This window comes from Balaenoptera physalus (genome assembly GCF_965194825.1).
Source record: "Balaenoptera physalus genome assembly, chromosome: 5".
In the NCBI taxonomy this organism is placed as follows: Eukaryota; Metazoa; Chordata; class Mammalia; order Artiodactyla; family Balaenopteridae; genus Balaenoptera; species Balaenoptera physalus.
In genome coordinates, this window is record NC_138884.1 from 32,442,464 (window position 1) to 32,468,330 (window position 25,867).

The 25,867-nt window shown below is 36.2% G+C and overlaps 1 protein-coding gene across 3 annotated transcripts in view; it reads right to left on the reverse strand.

The window, feature by feature from the left end:
* TTC29 (tetratricopeptide repeat domain 29) overlaps nt 1-25,867 on the reverse strand; it is a 262,108-nt gene that overhangs the window by 176,402 nt on the left and 59,839 nt on the right. For all 3 annotated transcript variants that reach the window (XM_082463411.1, XM_082463412.1, XM_082463410.1), the window contains 2 exons: nt 11,964-12,176; nt 4,171-4,256 (listed from right to left, as the gene is read on the reverse strand). In XM_082463411.1, coding sequence (XP_082319537.1) covers nt 4,171-4,256; nt 11,964-12,176 — 299 coding nt within the window. The remainder of the gene's footprint in view (nt 1-4,170; nt 4,257-11,963; nt 12,177-25,867) is intronic.

The following is a 25,867-nucleotide window of genomic DNA, read 5'->3' on the forward strand; positions in this document are numbered from 1 at the left end:
TTGAAGAGGCTGTCTTTTCTCCATTGTATATTCTTGCCTCCTTTATCAAAGATAAAGTGACCATATGTGTGTGGGTTTATCTCTGGGCTTTCTATCCTGTTCCATTGATCTATATTTCTGTTTTTTTGTGCCAGTACCATATGGTCTTGATTACTGTAGCTTTGTAGTATAGTCTGAAGTCCAGGAGCCTGATTCCTCCAGCTCCGTTTTTCTTTCTCAAGATTCCTTTGACTATTCGGGGTCTTTTTTGTTTCTATACAAACTGTGCAATTTTCTGTTTTAGTTCTGTGAAAAATGCCATTGGTAGTTTGATAGGGATTGCATTGAATCTGTAGATTGCTTTGGGTAGTGTAGTCATTTTCACAGTGTTGATTCTTCTGAACCAAGAACATGGTATATCTCTCCATCTGTTTGTATCATCTTTAATTTCTTTCATCAGTGTCTTATAGTCAGAATGTAAATTGATACAGCCACTATGGAGAACAGTATGGAGATTCCTTAAAAAACTAAAAATAGAACTACCATATAACCCAGAATCCCACTACTGGGCATATACTCTGAGAAAGCCATAATTCAAAAAGAGTCATGTACTACAATGTTCATTGCAGCACTATTTACAATAGCCAGGAAATGAAAGCAACCTAAGTGTCCATCAACAGATGAATGGATAAATAAGATGTGGCACATATATACAATGGAATATTCCTCAGCCATAAAAAGAAATGAAATTGAGTTATTGGTAATGAGGGGGATGGACCTAGAGTCTGTCATACAGAGTGAAGTAAGTCAGAAAGAGAAAAACAAATACCGTATGCTATCACATATATATGGAATCTAAAAAAAAAAAAGATTCTGAAGAACCTAGGGGCAGGACAGGAATAAAGACGCAGACATAAGGAATGGACTTGTGGACACAGGGAGGCGGAAGGGTAAGCTGGGAAGAAGTGAGAGAGTGGCATGGACATATGTACACTACCAAATGTAGAATAGATAGCTAGTGGGAAGTAGCCGCATAGCACAGGGAGATCAGCTCGGTGCTTTGTGACCAGCTAGAAGGGTGGGATAGGGAGGGTGGGAGGGAGACACAAGAGGGAGGGGATATGGGGATATATGTATATGTATAGCTGATTCACTTCATTATACAGTAGAAACTAACACAACAATGTAAAGCAATTATACTCCAATAAAGGTGTTAAAAAAAAATAAAGGAATGGATTCTTTCACAGTTTTGAAGCCTAGCAATCTGAAATCAAAGGGTTGGCAGGACCATGTTCTTACGGGGAGGGGATCCTTCCTGCCTCTTCAAGCTTCCGGTTGCTCCAGGCATCCCTTGACTTGTGGCACTGCAACTTCAATCTCTACCACCATCTTCACAGGGACTTGTCCTCTGTGGGCATGTCTTCTTGTCTTCTGTCTGTTTCAAACCTCCTTCTGCCTTTTTCTTATAAGGACCCTGTCACTGGATTTAGAGCCCAGCCAGAAAATCCAGCACAATGATCACCTCATCTCAAGAGCCTTAACTTAATTACATCTGCAAAGACCTTATTTCTAAATATGGTAAAATTCAGAGATTCCAGGGATTAGAAAGTGGACATATCTTTTTAAGGCCACCATTCAACCCCCCAAAAAGTAAATATACTTATTAGTTGAGGCAATTGAGACTTAGAGAATTTAAGGGATTTGTCCAAGGTCACACAGTTAATACAAATGCGAGCTTCACATTTGATTTATGGTTTCCTTACCTCCAGAAAAATAATTTCAATACTTTTCTGAAAGGAGTAACAGTATCAAGAAATTTGTCACTTGGATGCCAAATGCTGCTTCTTAAATACATTCATTACTAGACTATCCTACACCACTACTGTTATCTTCCAAAACTATAGATCAGATTCATCATGCCTGGCATGTTGTCTGTCACTTAAAAGGTGCTCAATAAACAGTTGTCAGTAAATGAATGAGATCATGCCACCAGCCTCATCAAAGTCACCAAACATTCCACATTGCTTAAAAAATGAGCTTCACATTCCAACAAAGCATTCAAGACCCTCCAACCCTCCAAAAGATTAAAAAGTATAATCTTGGAATTACGATGAATTCCTAATTCTTAGAAAGGCTGTACTTAGAATGAGTACAGCCTTTCTAAGAATGTCCAGAAGTCATACAAGAAAAAATTGATAAATTTGGCCACACACATATCTAAAAGTTCAGGATGGAAGAATTTCATAATAAGGCCAAAAAACAGTGGCCTGGAAAAATATTCACAACATGTGTTAATACATATGTCTAATTTCCTAAAGATATACATAGCTCCTGAGGAAGCAGGCACCTTCATTTATTGTTGTTTGACAATAAACTTGTTAAGCTTCTTTGAAGGGAAGATTAGAAATAAAAATAAATTTATCTTTAAATTCATCTCCTCTCCTCTCTGAACCAGCATTTCCACCCTTAGGAATTTATTCTGTAGATCTTCTCTCACTTTGGCACAAAGCTATTCACTGCTATACCCTTTGTGAAACAAAACTGATTGGAAATAACCTAAATGCCCACCAATAGGAGATAGTTAAATCCATTAAAGTACAACTATACCATGGGATACTATGAGTCCCTTTTAAAATGAGGCATGTCTATATATACATTAGTATGGAGGAAGTTAACTCAGGGGACAGAACAGTGTGTATAAAACGTTACCATTTTGTAAACAACAAAAAGGACACACATATATATATGCACCTATATGCCAGGCATATCTATGAATATTTTTGGAAGGATAAACCAGAAACTTGTAACTGTATTTGCCTTTGAGACTGAGTACAGGGACGGAAGGAAGATTTATTTTTCACTGTAAACCCTATTGTATTGTTTGAATTTATTTTGCCATGTGCCTGCCATGTGATAGAGAGAGAGAAAGAGAGAATCTATAAGCTAATTTTCACCTAATTTTCCAACTTTATCTCCTACTGTATCCTATCTTGTACATGACAATTCATTGCTTCTCAAACCCACTGACTATGATCATACTGAGTGTGTGGGAGTGTGTGTGTGTCTCATATGCTATCATCCTCGACTCTCACGCTTTCTGCCTGTATAAATCCTGCCCCTCAAAAGCTCTTCTGTGCAACCTTCCTGATCTTCAGTGTTGAAACTAACTACTCTTACCTCTGAACTCAGAAAACCCCTGTTCATCCTGCTTTGAATTATAGTTGTTTACAAGTTGGTCCCCCTCATTAAATTAGCTCCAAAAGGGAAGTGTGCATCTTGTTGGCCTCTGTGTTCCTCAAAGTACCTGGAACACAACAGCCTTGCTGTGTGCATGTCATTAACTAAAAAATATTAAGTAGAAGGGTCAACTAGGAAAACCCAAGTCTCTTACGATTAAACCCAATTTTAAGGATGATAGAGAAAAATATTTAGCACAATCACAGGAATGCTGTTTAGCATGAATATCTAAAAGAGCCAACAAGAGCTCCTCAAAGCTGAAAAATAAAGCCAATACTTCATATCGAATAGGATTATTACATGAGATGTATGTGAAATTCAATAAGAAGTTACAGTTGAAATATATTAGAGGTAAGAGAAGAATGAAAGAAAAATGATTTCAGTTTTAATACAGAAAAGATAGCTCTTGACATTTTGTTTTTTGGGTTTTTTAGTCAAACACACCAAGCCTGGTCATAAAATAGGCAAACACTGATTTTTATCCTGAAGCAGGCTACTTCTCAGATTGGCACTAGCAATGCCTTCCACCTTTGCAGCCCTCCTTCTCCCACTCCCCACACACAAAGGAAGGGTGCACTGCAATGCAATTCAATCTATTGCTTATCAACTACAGTTTTTTCTAAGAAAACTTTCTCAGATCATATTATGTTTGCTGTAATTTTTTTTTTTTACTATTTACTTTTTGCTGTCATTTAAACCCATTTCCTCTTGTCCTTGGTGATATAGGAGTGGAGGGTCCCATTACTCCATATATTTAACTTTCATCAATAAAACCAATTTTTAATGCTTCTAGAATAGTGCTATTCTGCTTTAGTCTCTATAAATAGGTACACTGACACCCGGCCCACCCCATTTCTGTTGGCCTTATAACAACATACAATAAAAAAAATATAAAACAAACATAATAAAATAAAAATAAAAAGTGGTAGTGATTAAAAGTCAACTTGAACTTACTGCTAATGCTGTTTCATACTCCCCAGCAGCCAAGTGAGCTAAGCCCAAGTAATAGGAAGCTTCTTCTTCCATCTTTTTGTCATTTCCTAAAACGAAAATGTAGAAAAAATCATTAATGTATTACAGAAATTGGTTTATTACAACAAACAGAATCTTTGCTTTTTAAGAGAGTAGAAAGTTATTATAACAAAGTATACAGATTTATATCAACAATCTTTGAAACCTAACTGTGTACTCATCAAAAAGGCTGATGTTAATACAATTTACCTGGGTCACAGATATAAGTGAGTAATGTGCATTAGCAATATAATTATGAGGAGTTTCCCTCTACAAACAAAACCCAGTATTAGCATTTTGACATTCATATATAAATTCCATACTGGTCCACCATGTAAAACCTATAGTCATTCATCATAGCTGCGACTACGTACGTGAAATAATTGATAAAGAATATCAGCCTTACATGGTGCACAGACAAACACACACACACAGACTGGCATTCAGCTAAGTCTCTAATAGGGCAGATAATTAGCAGATTAAGGAATTATTGTCCTGATTAGGTTCAATTTTAAAGCTATTGGTTAAAACCTGGGTGAGAAGGACTGCCAGAGCTTGGTTTCTTGGTATAAAATTCCATTCATATTTTGAAATCCAAACATATTTTTTCCTTGCTAATGACTGGTAAATGCTTTTCACCATCTTTTCACAAGGAATTTAGCCTTTCTAATTTCTGCATAATGTGCTTTATTCCAGGAGTTATCAAATTTTTCTTTCCAAAAGCAAAATGTGTAAACGTGTAACACATGGTTCAACAAGACATACATCATACCATCTAATAAATACATAATTTATTTACATTTAATGTACTAAATTGAGCACATAAATCTAATATACTTGCAAGAATCATTAGAGGTTCTTATTTTAAAATGGAATACTATCCTTTTTCTACTTTTGTAAGTCTTTGGCTTTTAATGTTACCTAACTCCTGGGTAATGCAAATGCTGACAGATCCACCCTCATTTTTGATGTTTGGAAAGTAAGCATCCTTAGATTTCTGAACTCTGCATTCCCACCATGATGGATTTCCACAGGCGCTAGCAATTCTCTATGCTGCACTCACTCTCAGTAATCACTCAATTACTTCTCGTGAAGCAGTGGCTCAATTGGAAGACTATGAAGAAACAGGTTGGTAAATGTCAGTGACAGTAGTTTTTTTCTTCTCTAGCAATTTCATCAATTGCAAAGAATTATACCCTCAAGATCTCACTTCAGCAGAGTTGATGGTGCTAGCGATTCAGTCTGGGGAATTTGAACTCATAACTCAGCTGGGCCCTCACTTTTTCTCTGTTATGGGTTTATGAGTACTGGGGAGAAGGGTGGGACTAGGGAAGGGGAAGAAGGGGTAGAAGGAAGAGACTATGGTGGGAAGTTGCCTCTTAGATAATTAAAGGTTGACTATTTGTAACTTGTACTTTCTGTGTTAAATGGTGTAACCACGTTAAAGCACTAAAAACCTCATGCTTGGATAGAGTATCGTCATTTGTATCTAACTTTATGTAAAGGGCAGTCCAGCAAAGAGGAGAAGAAAAAAGAAATCTACCCCTATTGATAGAAAGATTTTGAAGCAGCTAACTCAAATAGTCAGATCACACCAAATATTAGTTTTAAAATAGGATTTAAGTATAAGAATTTTTCCTGCTTACTAATTGAGACAAAGTTAAAGTGAAAGCAATAAAATAATGGAGGAAGATGTCAGCATTATTAAAGCTGAGTAACACAAATACAAGAGAAAAAAGGGTAAAATATTATTTATACTGTGTTGTTTATTTGAGTGGGTTAAATTTATATTGGCCTTGCTATCCAAGTCAATAATCATTTATCTTAAAAAATCATGTTTTTATTTTTAAGACTAAATTGTTCATTCTTACACTAGTATGTTTACTAGAGAATCTAAAGAGGAAGTCGTCACAGGTGGAATAATGGACAGAGATGATGTTCTTCGGAGTAACTCAAATGTTTTATTAAAATGTGCCCTAAAACTTCCTTTTGTTATTTGGCTAAAACATATTCACTCATTTATTTATTCAATGAGTACTTACTGAGGACCTACTCTGTACCAGGCACAGCTCCAAGCACTTGGGATACATCAGTACATTAACCAGACAAATTCCCTGTCCTTGGGAAGTTTATATTTTAGAGAACTATAAAAAAGAGACAAGAAATTGAAAATAAACATAATAAATTATATGGTAAGTTGTATGGTGATAAGTATTCTGGGGAAAAAATAGAGCAGGATAAGGGGATTTGGGAGTGCTAAGTAGGGGTACAAAGAAAAAGGCAGGTTTCAATATTAAATACAGTTGTCAGGGTAGTGGATATCACTGAGAAGATGGTATCTGCAAGAAAATGAAATTAAAGGTAACAGAAAATTTTGGGAAACACAGAACTATGTGGAAATTAAACACACTCCTAAATAACCAATGTGTCAAAGAAGAAATCAGAAGGTAAACTAGAAAATACTTGGAGATTAATGGAAATAAAAATACAAAAACCCAAAACTTGTGGGAATCAGCTAAAGCAGAGCATAGAGGGACAAGTACAGTTATAAATGTCTATTTTTAAAAATAGGAAACATCTTTCCACTTTACAAAACTAGAAAAAGAAGAGCTAACTAAACTCAAAACAAACAGAGTAAATAATAAAGACTAGAGAGGAAATAAATGAAATAGAAAAAAAATAGAGGATATCAATAAAACAAAAAGTTGGTTAATTGAAAAAGTCAACAAAATTGACAGAACTTTAGCTAGACTGAACAAGAAAAAAAAAAAAAAAGAGAAAAGCCTCAAGTTATGAAAATCAAGAATGAATGAGGGAAATCACCACAGTCCTTACAGAGATAAAAAATATTTTAAGAGAATATTATGGACAATGGTATACCAACAAATTAGGTACAGTAGATGAAATGGAAAAATTGTTAGAAAGACACAAACTAATGAAATTGACTCAAGAAGAAATAGAAAATATGAATAGATCCACAACAAGTAAAGAACTTAAATTAGAAATCAAGATACTTTTCACAAAAGAAGCCCAGATTGCTTCACTGGTGAATTCTACCAAATATTAAAAATATAATCAACACCAATCCTTCACAGACTCCTCCAAAAACTTAGGAGAAAATACTTCCCAAATATGAGACCACTATTATTTTGACATCAAACCAGACAAATACACCACAAGAAAAGAAAACTACAAACCAATATCCATTATGAATATAGACAAAAAATTCCCAACAAAATACTATCAAAGCCAGTCCAGCAGCATATAAAAAGGATTATATACCAGATCAAGCTGGATTTATCCTCCGCATGTAAGGTTGGTTCGACATCTGTAAATCAATCCATGTAAAATACCATTGTTATTAGAAAGTATAAAAACCACACGATCATCTCAATAAATGCAGAAAAAACATTTCACAAAATCCAATCCTTTTTTATGATTAAAAAAAACCCTCAACAAATTCAGAAGAGAAGGGAACTTCCTAAACCTGTTAAAAAAAAGTATCTACAAAAAAACCCACAGCTAACATTACACTTTATGGTGAAAGACTGAAAGTTTCTGTCATAAGATCAGGAAGACAAAGATGTCCTCTGACACCAATTCTATTTAACACTGTACTGGAGGGTCTAGCCAGTGCAATTAGGCAAGAAAAAGAAAAGGCACTAGTGGGAGGCAAACTTTTACCTCTATCTTAGGGTTTTTTGGCTGTGCCTGGGAATTAAACTGACAAAAGACAGAATATCAGGAGAAAAGCATATAAATTTACATAAGCTTTAGGTCACATGGGAGCCTTCATAAGGAATGAAGAGCAATGAAACAGCAAAACCTACCTGCTTTAATATTGGGTTGAACAAAGATAGGCAATTGTGGAAAAAGATATAAAGGAAGGAAGGTTAAAGAAGATGAGGATTATTTTAACAAGGTCTGCTTGTGCAGAATTCTCTTGGCCTAGGCTCCCAATCAAAGAATGTTTCTTTTCTCATGGTACAGGGCATCTTTCATATGGGTGTTTCCATTTCCTATTTTTAGGAAGAGGAGGGGAGATTAGAATGCTCCTTTTTGCCTCTTGTCTTTCAAGTGCCTTTAGCTCACAGTACTCTTTATGCCAAAGTGGCATTTGGGGTGGCATATTCTGTTACCCTTAAGCATCAAGATCAGAAAGAAATAAGTAAAACTATACTTGTAGATGACATGATCTTACATATAAAAAATCCTAAAGACTCCACAAAAAACATCAAAGCTAATAAATGAGTTTAGCAAGGTTGCAAGATACAAGATCAAGATACAAAAGTTGATTTTATCTCTACACACGAGCAATGAACAATCTGAAAATAAAAGAAAAAATTCCATTTTCAGCAGCATCAAAAAGAATAAAATATTAGAAATAAATGTAACAAACCAAGGGCAAAATGTGTACACTGAAAACTATAAAACATCATTAAAAGAAATTAAATAACATGTAAATAGACTGATAATCATATTCATGAATTGGAAGACAGTGTTAAGATAGTGGTATTTCCCAAACTGATCAACAAATTCAATGTAATCCTCATCAAAATCCCAGCTGTCATTTTTGGAGAAGTAGACAGACTGATCCTAAACATCATGTGGAAATATAAGCAATGTGGAAGAACCAAAGCAATATTGAAAAAGGATAATTTGGAAGACTCACACCTCCCAATTTTAAAACTTACTACAAAACCACAATAAAAAATATGTAGTAGTAGAATAAGGACAGACATGAGGATCACCGCAATAGAATTAAGAATCCAGAAAACAACCCTCACATTTATGGTCAATTATTTTTAACAAGGGTCCCAAGACAATTTATTGAGAAAGAACAGCATTTTCAACAACTGGTACTGGGGCAACTGGATATCCACATACAAAACGTGAAGTTGGACCCTCTTGACATCACACACACACACACACACACACACACACACACACACACACACACACCTAAATATAGGAGTTAAAACTATAAAACTGTTAGAATAAAGTGTAGAAGTAACTCTTCATGAGTTTGGATTAGTGGAAGCCTTCTTAGTTATGATACCAAAAGCACAAACAACAAAAGAAAAAACAAATTACTTTGCACTTTATCAAATTAAAAACTCGGGTTTCAATGGATACCATCAGAAAGTGAAAAGAAACCCAATCTGATGAAGGACTTGCATCTAGAATATTAGAGAACTCTTGTAACTCTATAATAAAAGGACAAAATAATCCAATTAAAAATGGGCAAAGAAACTGAATAGACATTTCTGCAAAGAAGATATACAAATGGGCAATAAGCACATGAAAAGATGATCAACATCATTAACCAACAGGGAGATGCAAAATAAATTCACAGTGAGATATCACTTTATACCTACTAAGATGACTATAATTAAAAGACAGAAAGTAACAAGTACTGGTGAGGATGTGGCTAAATTGAAACCCTTTATACATTGTTGATGGGAATGTAAAACGGTTCAGCGACTTGGGAAAACTCTTTGCCAGTTCCTCAAGAAGTTAAACATAGAGTTATACCACCCAGCAATGCCACGTTTATGTATATACCCAAAGGAATTGAAAACATGTACACAGATGTTCATAGTAGCATTATTCATAATAGACAAAAGGTGGGAACAACGTCAATGTCCATCAACTGATGAATGGATAAAGAAAATGTGATACAACCATACAATAGTGTATTATTTGGCCATAAAAATGAATGAAGTAGTGATACCATCTACGAGATGGATGAACCTTGAAAACATGATGCTAAGTGAAAGAAGCTGGGCTCAAAAGAATACACATAGCATGATTCCACTTGTGTGAACTATCCAGAAGAGGTAAATCCACAGAGACAGAAAGTAGATTAATGGTTGCTAGGGGATAGGGGAAGGAGGGTATGGGGAATGCCTTCTAATGAGTATGGGGTCATTGCTGATGTTTGTACAACTTTGTGAATTTATTAAAGACCATTGATGACGGAAAGATGAAAATAATAGAATAATAGAGTCATAAGACCACTGTATGGCTGGTGCTATACTTGTGCATTACACCAAGGTGCCCTAACTAAGGTGCACAGTGGATGTCAGTCCTCCTTAAATACCATGTAAACCAATGTGGGAGGCAAGCCTTATCCATGCAATCGTCAGCTTGCTGCTTCAGGTTCCCTGACCAAAGTAGGAGACAACAGTAAGAAGGGATGTTTTGTCCCAGAGCATTTCAGCGGCTGTCAGAGCTCTGTAAAATGCTGTGCAATCTTTTAACCTGTCTACTATCTTATATGAAAAACATGGGCACAAATATTTATTGGCTTTAAAAGATATTAAAAATTATTACAGCAGAAGAAGCAAGTTTTCTCCTATTCTCTTTATCTGTCCTTTGGAAAGTGAGAGATGCTTTCAGAAAGGAGATGGCTTGGCAGTCTTTGACTATTGGAAGAGGGCCTAGGAACCTTGCTTTCTTTGTGAACAACCTTACAATTTAGCAAATGTGAACCTAAAGTGAAATATCTTTTCCTAACTAATAATAGTAACTTACATTAAAAGTTCACATAACTTTTCATGTGACTAAAGTTAGCTGCTGAAATTGATCTAAGAGCTAACTACTTATGACAGTGTGTACCCCTTTGGGGAAGGTACTAGATCACCATTCATTCAAAAGCAGTTCATTCAATGGGATACATCTTTCACTGGGGGTGATGTCCTATGGGTATTTTAACTAATATTACTTTTAAAAATTAACATAGAGAATAAGCTTAGATCTTACTTTCACTCTTTAAAAAATTAAAATCAAACCCAGGAAATCAGTCCTGTTTACTCCATATAAGCCATTTGTTACTCAATAAGCCAACTGATTAAATACGTCCACAAGCTGATGAACTTTCGTTCAAGAGCATAACTTCCATCTTTTTCTCCTTCATGAAAAGTAATTTATTAATATACTACTCTGAGGTCACAAAACATCCTTGCATCTCACAAAGTAAAAGCTTATGAGTATATGTTCCAATTTTTGTCTTTATATTTTATACATATTTTAATGATAATAGAATATTAAGGATGTGATCAGCTGTCACAAAAGCATTTTCACTGCTGTAAGCGTGCATACAAATCACCTGGAGATCTTGCAAACCTGCAGATTCTGATGCAGTCGGTCTGGGGTGGGGCCTGAGATGCTGCGTTTCTTATAAGCTTCCTGGTGATGCTGAGGCTGCCAGACCAAAGGCCACACACTTTGACAGGCATGGGTCTAAAATATATGCAAGTTCTATCTTCCTGTTACTCTTAACTAAATATTTATCATAACTTTCCTATTACCCCACCATAGGGAATTTACAAACAATGAAAGGTCTCTCAGATTGTAAGAAATATATGACCTTAAGCACACACACACACACACACACACACACACACACACACGTGCACATACACACACACACACACACAGAGTTAACTTTTGCAAATGACCTTACCTTCTCATCATGGGTTTACTGTTTTATAACATCATTCCCAGAGGGTTGCAATTTTGGAGATAAAGCTTTCAAGAAACGAATGGATTTCTTGCTGTCAGCACTAAGGCCCCTCTGTTTTACAGTGAAATTTGAAAGTATATTGATGGCATTTGTCCCTGCATTTCATAGGAAATAATCACCCAAACACTTGACGATTTTTACCTCCCTCTTGGGAGAAGCAGTATCTGCCCATTAAAGGCAGCAATGTGAGATGCTCTTTTCCACCCACCTTCTTTGGCTATTTCAGAAGCTTTTATTAGAATTCTGATGGCCTGTTTGTATTCTTTATTTTCCAGCATTTTGTCTGAGAGTAATCTGTAAGTCCTCAGGAGACTCTCACAGGCCAACAAGTTGAGAACGCGGCCTGTCTCATCCTTCCATATCCGTCCCTGCGTCAATTGATGGAAGGCCTCATAATGCTCTGCAGCTTCCAGAAGCTGACCTGTAGAATAAAAGCCATTCATAAATACAAACCACAGGCCAGAACATATTTTCAAATATTTTGCATACATCTTGTGCTTTACTATTAAAGTGTGTGTGGGCGGGGAGAGAACCACGGAATGCAGCCAAGTATTTCTAAGGCTGAAGAGGACTTCAGCTGGGAAAGGAGCTATCTCAATTTGGACCTCGGATTCAGCACTGATTTTGAAAGGACACCCGCTAAAGGCATATACTTGGGCTAGCAGAAATTGAGGAGAATTGCAAATGTTTAGAGACGGTGTGAATGTCAAGTAATAATTATTAATAACAATCATATTAGCTAACATTTATTCAACATTATATATGCAAGGAACTGTGCTGTGCACTTTATATGCATTTCTCATTTAATTGTCAAAACAGGCCTATGGAATAGAGAATTTTAAAATTACAATGTAACTTAACTGCCCTTCTCAATTATATTTTATAATATAGTGTGAAATATATCTTCTCAAAGCCAAAACTCTAAATTAACTTTAAGTCATTTGATTCCTTGAAATGTGACAAGCACGTTTCTGGAAGGGTAGTTTGTAGTTCCATGATATAGATTGTATTTTACTTGTGAATTGCCTTGTAGAAATGCACACAAAATCCTGTAATGTAAATGCTCTTTTATGGTATTGGAGTTACCTAATTGGAATGAACTGGAAAAGCACTTACATCTAGGCATTTCAACAATCGTAGTTAAGAGTGAGTGCAGGCTCCAAACAGACAGTCTGAATTCCTCTACCAGTTTTACCATTTTTGCTGTTTAGCCTCAGGTTAATTACTACACTCTCTGTGCCCGAATTTAATTCTTCTGCAAGTAAGATTATAGTGTAACTATTCATGGTGTTATTGTGAGAAATGAATTAATACCTGTTCAATATCTGATACAGAGTAGGTACTCAATAAACACGGCTGCTGTTACCAGTTGTCATAGTGATAATATTTTAAAAAACCCACAGGCCAATTGAATTATAGCCACTATTTATTTTCCCTTTCTTTAAGTACAACACAGTCTTCCTGCAAAATATGTAGTTGAGTCCTTATGACAATATTATCACAACTGATTAAATTAACCTATGTAGGCCATATTAGGCTCAATACATTTCCTCAAATAAGATGCACTGCTTATTACAGATTGGACATTCCAGGATACTGTAGCCACTGCCATCACTATTGCATATAATTTCCTCCTATTTTTGCACTGAATTTGCTATCAAAATAAATATTAAAAATGCACAGATAAAGACGAACAGTATTTTCAAAGAAACACAACAGAGATGTATAATCAGCAAATAAGCTGTACAAAAATTCAGTAAAGACATGGCCAGTCTGAGTCGCATGCAGAAGGAGGGCATATCAGCAAAGATACATAGAGAGAGGCGGGTGTGTGCTCCTGAGTTGTTTATAAACTTGTATTATGAAATTTTCACATGATGAAAGACTACAAAGCCATAAATACGATATTACAGAAGAATATTTGATTACATGGACAGGTGCTTATGATAAGTGAAAATATTGAAAAACATCAGATAACATTTACAAAGCATTACCAGTGTTATATGGGTGATGAATTGGTTTCTTTTCTGCTTTTTTCCCTGATTATTGGCATTTTCTAATGTTTCTATCATCAAAATGTGTTCAGTTTGTAAAGAGAAATATATAATGGAAACTATTTTAAAATTAATGCCCAGTCCTTTTTCATTTTGATGCAGATACTCAAGGTTGAAGTTTACTGTTCTATCTTTACATTTAACTGACAATTTTTCTCTTACCTCCCACAAAAGCAGGCATAGTTTTTCACCTCTCTCCTGCAGCACCTCTGCCTGAAACACCTTTCTCCAAATACCCATGACTCTCGTTTCTTTTTTAAAACTCGAATGGAGCATTGACATATATGTGTGTTATGTTTCCTCTGTTAACTATATTTCTGCCTGTAAAGTATAGCTCTGTATCCCTGGAAAGATGTATATGAGAGTTCTTTTTTTTTGTCCAGCATCCATCTATTTATAAAGTGTGGATACATATTTCTTTTTGGCCATGTGAATAGGGACAAGTGGATACAGGGAACTGTGAGTAAACCAGATAGTTCCAGAAAAACTTGGGACCATAAGGAGACTAGGAAGGGCCTAACAGCATCTGTGGTCACACACAGTAACCATATGGAAAGAGGGTCCAAAAATGTGTTATAAAATAACAGATTCACTAAGAATTCCAGGAGGAGAGCCAGGAGATGAAGCTTTGGATAACTCGACTAATTACAATGAGATGCAAATGATGCATAATTATGTAAATAGCATATGAGAACTGATAGCTGGGTCCAAGATTTGATCCACATGGTGGAAGAAAGGGGCGGTAAGGGGAGGGGAGGGTGAAAGTGGGGAAAGGATATGTGGAGGAAATGGGGAGAGGGCTGAAGAGGGGGAAGGGGGGGGACAAAGGTGGGGACCGTGTCTCTGTATTCCAAACAAGCCAGACTTCCCTCTGTGTTACTGATGTGATTAGGTTTCCTGCACAGGCTAAGCAGAAATGAGAGGTTCTCGGGACATTGGTTTCAATTGGCCACTATGGAAGGGGGCCTTGGAATGACTGGGAAACAGACTTTTCAGTTGAGTTTGATTTTTGCTTGAGCACTTGGGGCTAGTATCAGTGTACTGCTTAGGTCATGATTATCAGCCAAGGTTCAGCTCTTACAAGGATATATTTGAAGTCTGCCATGAGGAAGGAGCAGTCCAAGATGCTTGGGTAAAAGGAACAGGGAGCTACTACTTCTTGAAGTCCTACTGGGTGCTAGTCAAAATGGAACTTTTTCTTCCCCCAGACATTATCTTATTTAACCTTCCAAAACTGGTGCAGTAAATATGACTTTTCTTTTGCACCAAAGAGAAAATCGAGGCTCACAAACATTAAATGACTCAAATAGCTAAAAAGTGATGTTTAGGATTTAAACCCAGGGTCACCAAACACCCACACAGCTTAGTTCTGCCACAATAGGTACAAGTCAGAAAACTTGGGTGGAGTAAGTTAGATTCTCTGGACATAAATATCTGAAGTTAAAAACAATGCTTGAGTTATGTGATTTCTAGTCTCTACCAGTTCTATAATTCTGTGACTCTACTCAGGCAATCACAAGATCCTCCAACATGAAAGAACAGATACTAGCCACTGATGTGCTTCTCATTGGTCTTCCTGAAGGAGTCTGATGTAAAACCAGCTCTGTAACCTGCCCCTAAATTCTCTAACCTAAACCATGAGGTGACATCCATGGGGTGAAGGCACCTAGGATGTCCCATACTTAGTCCTAACCTGTGGTCACAGGTTATTCATGGTTTCATGTCCCCTTCCTTAACCACTTTGCCACAGAGGAGGTCACTGGGGATTCTGACCAGCACAGCACGGTTTTAAAAATTTATTTATTTATTTATTTTAAAATTTTTATTGGACTATAGTTAATTTACAATGTTGTGTTAGTTTCAGGTACACAGCAAAGTGATGCAGTTATACATATACATATATCCACTCTTTTTAGATTCTTTTCCCATACAGGTTATTAAAGAATACTGAGTAGAGTTCCCTGTGCTATACAGTAGGCCCTTACTAGTTATCAATTTTATATATAGTAGTGATCAGCACTGTTTTAAACCAAGGTGACTACGTAGAAGAAGAAGAGGTTTCCAGCCCTTCTCAGATGTAGGGAATCGTTTCTAAAGTTATTTGGTGGCAAGTAGGACTGTAAGTAAGCCAGCAAGGATTTGATCCAAATAATCAGAAGCACACAAACGACCAGGCTGCAATTTCTAAAGGCTGGTCAGAATTTGAAAGTACATATTATAATATGGTATAATATTTGATTTAAAAATATTAAAATATGTCTACACTATGAAGGGAGCATAGTAGTTTAAATAGGCAAGTATTTCCCTTTAAGCATGATTAACAATGATATCATTTCCATGCAATTTATATTTCCAACTGTGAACAGGATTTTAAGGATTTTCTTACTTTCTGAGTAAAGACTCATATTACTATTGACTAGATATTTATTAAGACATAATGCATCCTGTGTTTATCTGAAATTTTTAAATTTAAGATACCTGAGAGAAATGTTGTAAGAGGTCATCAATGTAGTGATCATTCTGACACTACACATGTAAATACAAATGAAGATCATAAACCAGTTTTTCAAATTTGGCTCATGGCAAACCTTTATAGCTTCTTCACCGTGTTCATGTGTTGTCTGCCCTTTGTTAGCAAATAAACTTGAATATATCAGGACCAGACAAGATTCCCAGATCCCACCATCAATCTTGTTGAAGGACAAGCATCTAGATAATCGTCCTTCTCCGGAATTCACAGGTGTTAACATTATTTTTCATTGAGAAAGAGGGCAGAGAGAAGAAGAAGAATTACACCAAGGTATCACAAAAGTAAAAGTTGACTGAAAATGGAAAAGAGAAGGGCACATTCATAGATGTTAAAGGTCTCCTGAGGGGACATGAGCTTTATCTTGTTGCACCAGGAATTACTCATCACTATGAGTAACAAACATCACAGGAGTAACTGTGACAAGAAAGGCATACTAACCATTGTTCAGCTAAGTGCCTGGTTCCATGCTAAGAAAAAAATCCAGAGTGTCCACTAATATTTCAAGTGAATCAGGGAAGAAAATGGAGCCAAGATGTTTTGTGGGAGTGACTGGAGATGACCTTCCACCAATACCATCAGTAATGGATTTAGCTCAAGAACACTAGATAGTATCAGAAAACACATCATGGGAGACACACTGTGAACAATTGTGTAAGACAAGAATCCAGGCATGGATAGAAGTAGCCTCAGTCTCAGGTGTTGTTTTTTTCTTTTGGTTTGCTTTTGTTTTTTTAAAAACAATTATATAACATCTACATAAACGCCAATGTTGTATGCATTTATAGTTTTTCACCCAAAAGAAACTGTACTCTTAAAATAAAACTACTACAAAGGAGCTTCACTTTACCTAAAGCCCACATAAACAAGAAATCTAGCCATTTATTTAAAAATACAAACAAAACCCAAACAATGTTGTAAACTGCAAAATGTCTGGTAGGATGTTAAGATAAATACTACGCAGAGAAAATAAGATTTTATACATTTGGGTATTACCCAGGTTGTTGCTTACCCCTCTTCCCTGGTACAACATCTCTGAAAGTTTATAGATATTTGTTGTATCACAGCAGATGTCTAGAACAAATATTAAGCAAAGGAGAATGTATATGATCTCCCCCATTTTAGTTTTTTTTTAAAGTAGGAAGATTGACTAGATATTAACACAAATGGGTTTAAATGTGAAGCTGCCATAAAAGCAGGAACATAAATGTAATTCTCCCAGCCGCTATTTTGATGCACATTTTTGATTCCATGAATATTTTATGAAATGGCCCAAACTAAAGCCATATAACATTCCTGCATTACTGATGCTTGCGCCCGTAAGCTACGAACATTAGAGGCATGATTGAGTGCATTAAAATGAACTCGTTCAGCAGTGCATTGATTACTTGAAGGGGGAGGGAAAAGAAAAAAGAAAAAAAAAAAGAAGAAGTTGCTCCACTTAAGGAAACAGCAAACAAATTTAAGTTTGCAATATTATAAAGGCGTAAGCAAGTCTGAAATAAAATTTCCTAAATAGAGTGTGACTCTGTCTAGACCTGACATTAATTAGGCAAGGTGTTAATTATGCCCAAAAATGGCTCTGGTATTGTTCAGGTAATTTCAAATGTCACAATCTCTAAGATGCACAGGCGGGTCTGCTTTAGCTCTATGCATCAGCAATTCTGAAAATAGCTAATTATTTCCTTTTCTATCAACTTGCACACTTGCCAGTAAAAATAACGCTACAGGAAAAATTGCATGAAAATAATTTGACAGGTCCATAAGGCCTATTTCTTCAGCAGCTCTGGTATAAGTCATAAGCATATTTAGTTGTAAATGGTGCACATTTGTTGAAGAATTTAGGGAAATATTCCACTTTGGTTTAAAACAACAACCTAAAGGAACAATAAAGCTTTATGTATATTATATTACATTTTAATCTGGAGCTACTGGACATCTTTGGCGGTTAAGTTACTATTCTGTGCAATGTAGACATAAAATCTGCTGGAAGCAAATTGAACAGTAGCAAAAAGAGAAATATGTTATTGCCTTTTTGTAAAAACAAAAGACATTGCTTTCCATTTCAGTTTAACTGCATGAGCAATTTATATTATCTTTAGGTTGTAACATTCAATTATGATAATAATAACGGCACGATACACGCTGAAATATTAAGGGCTCGTCATACTTCCCAATGGAAACTATCACTTTCAAGGGTTTATCTCTCGTCAGGGGAGATTTGCTCTGTACTATAACCCACTGCACACCATTGCAAAATGGAATGCTGGAAAACAAAGATTTGGTTTCTGTAACTCAATGGCATCCCTAATAAACTGGGAAGAAAATGTGCCCATACTTTTGAGTAGCTGCTTTGGGATACTTAGAAGAAATTTAAGGTGTTATTTAAAAAATGGAATCCTTTATCATTTTGAGCAAAGATTTCAGATAGACATTACAGGAATGCTATCATGTCCCTGTTAAAGAGTACAGGTCACTAAACCAGACAATGAAAAGGATCTCAGGAAGATAGGAAGCCAGGTGTGGGTGAAACTCACCAAAGTCTTTATCACTGATGTTGGCAATACTGGTGAGTTAACTTTTAAATTCCAGAAAATTTGCCTGGACTTTTCAAATATTCTGGAGGAACTGTTATTAAGTGTTGTTGTTTGTGATTTTAGATTACTGAATTGTGGTCAGGGATGGACATGGTGCCCAAACTTGTCATAAGAAACTTGTCATACTAAACCTCAGATGGTAGTTTCCATCCAAGTGTTATAATTTCTAAGGATTAAGCATTGGACAGTTTTGCTTTTAAATGCTCACAATTGGAAGTATTGAAATCACTCAAATAATTTTTAAAAATGTAAACCACTTGTATAATGAATAAACAATAGGAAATTAATACTAGCCATTAAAAAGCTCATAAACATTCCACCTCATCTCAAAATACTAAGTAAAAAGTGTTGACAAGCGTAAAAGTCTGAGGAGAAATAAAGTCAATATTGACATTAGATCAACTAATGAATTATATTGCTCTGGACTTAATCAATAATGTAATTCTTGCTTGAATTATAGATTGCTCATGATTTTAAATAAACCACATTCTGATTGTGTGTACTGTATGTTTATATGAGCAAAGAGAAAGGTGTAGAGCATATATGCCAAAGTATCAGTATTGATTCTTTTATGGGAGATGGTGGAGAGTGAGGATATTAACTTTTCCCCTTTACATTGTCGTTCTGATTGACAACATGCATGTGCTAATTCTGTATATTACAAAAACCTAATTAACTGAAAGTAATCTATTTAGGTGAGTATGGAGGGAGAAAAATAATGTTAGTGGAGCCCTTACCACCATATGCCTAGCATGAATAGTAACTGATATATATGTGTGTGTATATATATATGTATGCATGTATATCTATAGATATATAAGTATCTACATCTTATTTTAAATTTGTATTTATTTTTTATTGACGTATAGTTGATTTACAATATTATATTAGTTTCAGTTGTACAACAGAGTGATTCCAAATTGTTATAGATTATTTAATGTTATAAAATATTGGCTATATTCCCTGTGTTGTGCAATATATCCTTGCAGCTTATTTATTTTGTACATTGTAGTTTGTACCTCGTAACTCCCTACCCTTCTCTTGCTCCTCTCCCCTTCCCTCTCTCCACTGGTAACCACTAGTTTGTTCTCTGTATCTGTGAGTCCATTTCTATTTTGCTATTGTCATTTGTTAATTTTTTTAGATTCCACATATACATGATAATAGTATCTACATTTTAGGGATGGAGAAAATGAGCCTCGGGGGGTTCTCTTGCCTAAATTTCACATACCAAGCAGGTGGCAGAGCTGATGCCCAAAGCTCATGATGGCTTTATCTGCTCAAGGTGACCCCTCTTTGGAAACTGTCCAAGGAGGACAGTTTGACTTAAAAGCAAAGGCCAAGGTTTAAACCTGAGCACCATGATATCATTGGACCACTCGCACCCTTTCTTTAAGGGCTCTGAAACAAGGACAGCAACGCCAACCTCAGGGCATGGCTGGAACAGGCACTAATAGAGCTGCGTCGGCACCCTGCAAAGTGCCTGGTGCTTTGTGGACGTTCAGTAAGTTTTCATGACATTTTGTCTATTTTTTTTCAGGTTTGCCATTTGGAGCCATATCTGGATGAGATATATCTGTTGTGTGGAATGCTTCAACTCCAAAACGTTATGCAACAGTGTGACTTATTCAAATGGAAAGCCTTTTAAGACACTAGATGGAAACAGCACACTTCATCCAACTTGCGCCCAGCACCCCTCTCACTCTTGGTCAGTGGTACCTCCTAGGAGCAGTGCCTCTTCTCAGAGAGTCAGAGGAGATACTGCATCCAGGAGGGTGAATCAGTGGGGCAGGAACTGCAGGCTCAGTGCAGCGATTCAAGACCTCCTTGCAAAGCTTTGAAAAAGAGAAACCCGCTACAGAGCAGGCACCTCTGAATGAGGCTTCCTCTGCCAGCTACTCGTTAAGCAGTAAATAATTAAAACACCCTGAAAAAGACAGGTAAAATACAAGCCACAATGTCAGTAACACAGACATGAAAGAGAAGGGGGAAAAAATGAATTAAAAAAAAGGCAATGAAATAATTCATTTGAAGCTCTAATAAAGTTTCATTTGCAGTCTTGTTTAAAGATATATCAGACTTTAGGGATGTAACCTAATTACATTTTTATTCTAAGTTCCATTCAAAGATCTTGGACTTTGATTCTTTAACACAGATCAAACATGGAATAATTTTCTTGTGGCTATCAATACTTAAAAAGGATCTCTTCATTAAATACTATAAGGTCTTAGGAACGTGTACACATAGTAGATGGAGAATAAACTGACATGCCTTTAAAAGTGACAGTTAATTTATGTAGAAATAGCAATGCTAATTCACTTAACTTCTGAAAAAAAAAAACTTTTTAACTGTGACGTTCACTTTTATTCAAATATAAAGTGACTCAGTTTCTAATACTGATCAAATCAGATGCCCCTTAGAAAACATATACTAGTGCCCACTTTCTAAATCCATTTTTGGAATTTACCTGGAAAATGAAATCCTGGAAGTAGCAAGTCTTGCAATCTTGCAGAGATTAAAGGGAAGATGCTTTCAACAGGCCTGCAGTCAACCCAAGAGCCTTAGTGACGGGTGGATGTGTGAGAGTAATCAATGCTCATACTTAGACACTTTCTGGATTGGCTTTTCTTCATATTGTTACTAGGAAACCTCAATGGAATAATGCCTTTGCTCTTCCAGAGAATCTTTTTTGGAAAAGTTTCCTCCAAAGGGAAACTTTAAGATGCTAAATTAGAAGCAGTTTAAAAGTGGGGGAAAACAAACAAACAGGACTTATTTTTTTAACTATGAAGAGGAAAAATATGTTCCCAATGAACAGGCAGAGTTGTACTAGAGTTATGAACAGGTAGGGCAAGTACAGTAGGACTTAAAGAGGCCAGCAGGAAAGCTGGCAAAGAGTTTTGGTCATGATTCAGTGGCAACCATTGGGAGGTTTTGTCAGAGTTGGTTTTTGTTTGTTTTCCCTGCTTTGAAATATCCACAGTGTCCACCAGTGAATCTATTTTCAAGGATAAACACTGAATATGATGTCCTTTGTTGATTCAAGTGCTGTTTTCTCTTACAGTATTCTGTATGTAATGCAAGCTTCATTGTTACAAATTTTAAAATATGATAGCAATTTAAATAGAAAATAAGAGTTGTTTAAAACCAAAAATAACCATATTATGCTTGTCAAAATCTATTAATAGCAAATAACAAAGACGTCATTTTCTCACCACTGTTTGGTACATGAATAAACTACTAGGTTTAGAAAGACAAAAGAAAAATTTCAATCTTCACTATATTTAGGATGACCAATTCCTCCAGGTTTGCCAGGACATTTTTTGTTCCTACCCCAAAAATGTGGAGTCCTGGGAACCCCCTGATTCTCAGGCAAATGGGATGATCAGTCTCCGAAACACTGACCCAAAACACAAAGAATTTTGAAAATATAATTGAGTAAAACACAAAAGTGATATTTAGCAAAAGCATAATGCAGTATGTGTTTTACTTGTTTTATGGGCAAAAATATTACATCAGCATGAATGAAATACTACATGGGTAAATCTCAAAAATTACTAACAATGACACCATCAGTCAATGAAAATGTTTTTATTTTGGTCAAACATCATTCTACTCCTTATACGTGCATAATTTTTACACAGTTATAAAGAGATTACTATAATTAGTTTGCTTATGTAAATTATTTTATTAGAACTATTACTTTCCATATTAAGTATTTCCATAACTGCATTATAAAAGGCTGCACAATATTTTTTTGCGGGGGGATGTATACTTTAATCATCTGTCTAGTGCTTTTATATTTAGATTATTTCTCCACTATAAATAATGTTTCAATGAACCCCTTCATGTATTTTTCTATTTTTAATTTTTTTAAAATTTCTACAAGTGAAATTAATAGATAAAGATGTATGGGGGTTTCCTTGGTGGCGTAGTGGTTGAGAATCTGCCTGCCAATGCAGGGGACACGGGTTCGAGCCCTGGTCTGGGAAGATCCCACATGCCGCAGAGCAACTAGGCCCGTGAGCCACAATTGCTGAGCCTGCGCGTCTGGAGCCTGTGCTCCGCAACAAGAGAGGCCGCGATAGTGAGAGGCCCGCACACCGCGATGAAGAGTGGCCCCCACTTGCCGCAACTAGAGAAAGCCCTCGCACAGAAACGAAGACCCAACACAGCCATAAATAAATAAATAAATAAATAAAATTAAAAAAAAAAAGATGTATGGAAAATTTTGTAGTTCCTATGCATTGCCATATTACTGTCCAACCATTTAAATGATTCATATTACCACCAGCAATACACATAAGTATTATTTTAAGGAACCATGATTGCTTTGTTTTCTCGCATTTTACAAATATTTCACAATTATTCAAACTGATTTTTAGAGAAGTTAGTTATTTTCCTATATGTTCATTACATATCATATTTCCTTTTTGGCAAATGATCTGTTTGTATCCCTTTTCTACTCACTACAGTGGTCTTCACATTTTCCTTACCAACTGATGTATTCATTACATAGAATACACCTACTAATGTCTTTGTAATATATGCTGCATATAAAGTTATTTTTTTCTCCTTTCTCTGACCCCCTACTCCATATCTGAATACTGTCTCTTCTGCTGAAATGTCTGGAAGTCATCCTTTCCATCGATTCAGCCAGCAGGCTGGCTCGCTCTCCTTACCAGTCTTAATGCCTCCTTAATCTTCCCCTGCTTCTAGCTACCCCAGTTCCAGGTTACCCCACCACAATTACTGGACAACCTAATTCATACATGGATTCCATCAAATGACCAAAAGCCTTGTTATACAGCCACCCAAGCCTTCATGTCCCCACTCACTCAGTTTGCTAGTCATTTTCTTTTCCACTTTGCTCTCCATATTTGGAAAGCCCTCTATACAGTATTAGCCTTTATGGATTTAGTTCTCTTAGAGAACCATCCTTTATATGCGTAATCTGGATAGGCTAAAATGGCAGCGGAGATTAAGTCATGAGGGGGTCATGTCACTGGTACTCCCTGATGGAATGGGTTTCTCACTGAGCACTACAGGGCATCTGGAGGGGTAGGGCTGGGGAAGGACCATGGAGGCAAATGGTTGGACAAGTTGGCAAATGACAGAGGACACAGAAAAGGAGATACAATTTTTTTTATTCATAATTTTGTGAGGGCCAGTTTTTTTTTTTTTTTCAGAAGCTTTTTCTTGTGACAATCTAAATAAAAATAAATGAAGGAAAAATAAACCCAGAAGGTCAACTTTGTGAGGTGTCCGTTGAGCAATCCTTGTCTAGGGAGGTGGTGTTGGGGAGTGGGAAGGGCACTGAACCAAAGATCTGAGGACACAGGGTCCCGTCTTGGCTCTGACAGGCTTTAGTTGTCATTTAACCTCTCAGAATCCTATTTTCTGCAAATCTGAAATGGGAATAATATCTCCTACCTCATTCATGAGAAAAAGCGTGACATCTGTATCATCTATATTTACTAATACACTTTTCTATATGTGACTGACATTATGTACATTGCAGATACATCTGATTTGTTTTATGTCTGCCTAAATGTTAGTTAAATCAGTTTGCAGAGCCATGAACATATAGAGATGTTTGTGTGTATTTGTGTTGAGTATGACACAGAGAGGGGAGAGGGAGCTGACATGAATGTAGAACTCTGAATCCAAGTCTTGTGCCTGCTACTAACAAAATACGTGGCCATGGCAAAATTGTTTCATTACTCTGTTTCAGCTTCTTCATCTAATAAATTAGAGTCTGGAATAGATGACTTTTAAGACCTAATATGGCTCTAACATTCATTCATCTAAAAGAATTAAACAACATAATTTCCCAACCCAGTTTTCGACAATTGAGAACAATTTTACAATTTACTAAATCCATATCTACCTGTTAATCCATAGAAAAGGTTTTTCCTGACCCTTAGGGCCACCCTTATAGCATCCCTTCCCGAACATCAACTGCAGGAATCATGAACACATATAAAATTAATCCCTCAGAGAACAATTCTCTTCTATTTCCCACCCAAGCTACCACCCTTCAAAGGGTTTCCTCATTTGTATGCAGTAGCCCAGCATCCAATGGTACAACAAGGATAAGCATAAAAAGCCTGCAAGCTCTCGAGACCAAGAGAATACATACCTACTAAGCACCTACTGCACAAACAAAAGTGGTCCTACCACTTGGAAAGGCAGCAGGGAAGTTATTCATGGAAGCAAGGCCTCCGGTCTCCAGATAGGCTTAATGTTCTGAAGGAAAAGTAAAGAAGTTGACAGTTTTTAAGGACTGATCTTTCAGTAGACATTTAAGTGACCACAAAAATCAGAGCTGGAAGGGAACACAGAGCAAAGAGCATCTGCTCCCACTGCCTCATTTTACAGACGAGGAGAGCAAGATCCACAATGATGAAATAACTTACCCAGATACACATAGTTACTTAGCAAATGGCAGTGTCCAAAGAGAGTCTAAGTTTATTGCCCAATCTAATAGTTTTTCCTCTGCTAGATTTCATCTCTAGTCTGATGCTCAAATGTTGTTAGGTTAACTGTGCAGACCAAGATAGTCATCCAACGTCAATCAACCATCACTAATTTAAACTCTGTTATGAATTTGCAGGCTTCCAACTTATATCTTTATAAAAGCTTTTGTCCCATACTTCTAATATCCTTGTAGATTTGGGCTTCCCTTGCTATCAGAAAAACCATCAATAATTAACATTTCCCCCCACTTTTCTACATGATTAATAATATGATTGGATCTCTAATAGTTCTTTAATCATCACCATTTTTTTCTTACCAACTGTAAAAACCTCTGTCCTTTTCAATACCTTTTAATTCAATGAAATCTTTCAAATTAGCTAGTTCCCCCCTCACCCCTATTAAAAAATAACACATGCACAAGATAACCAATTCTAATAGTGCAAAACGGCATATA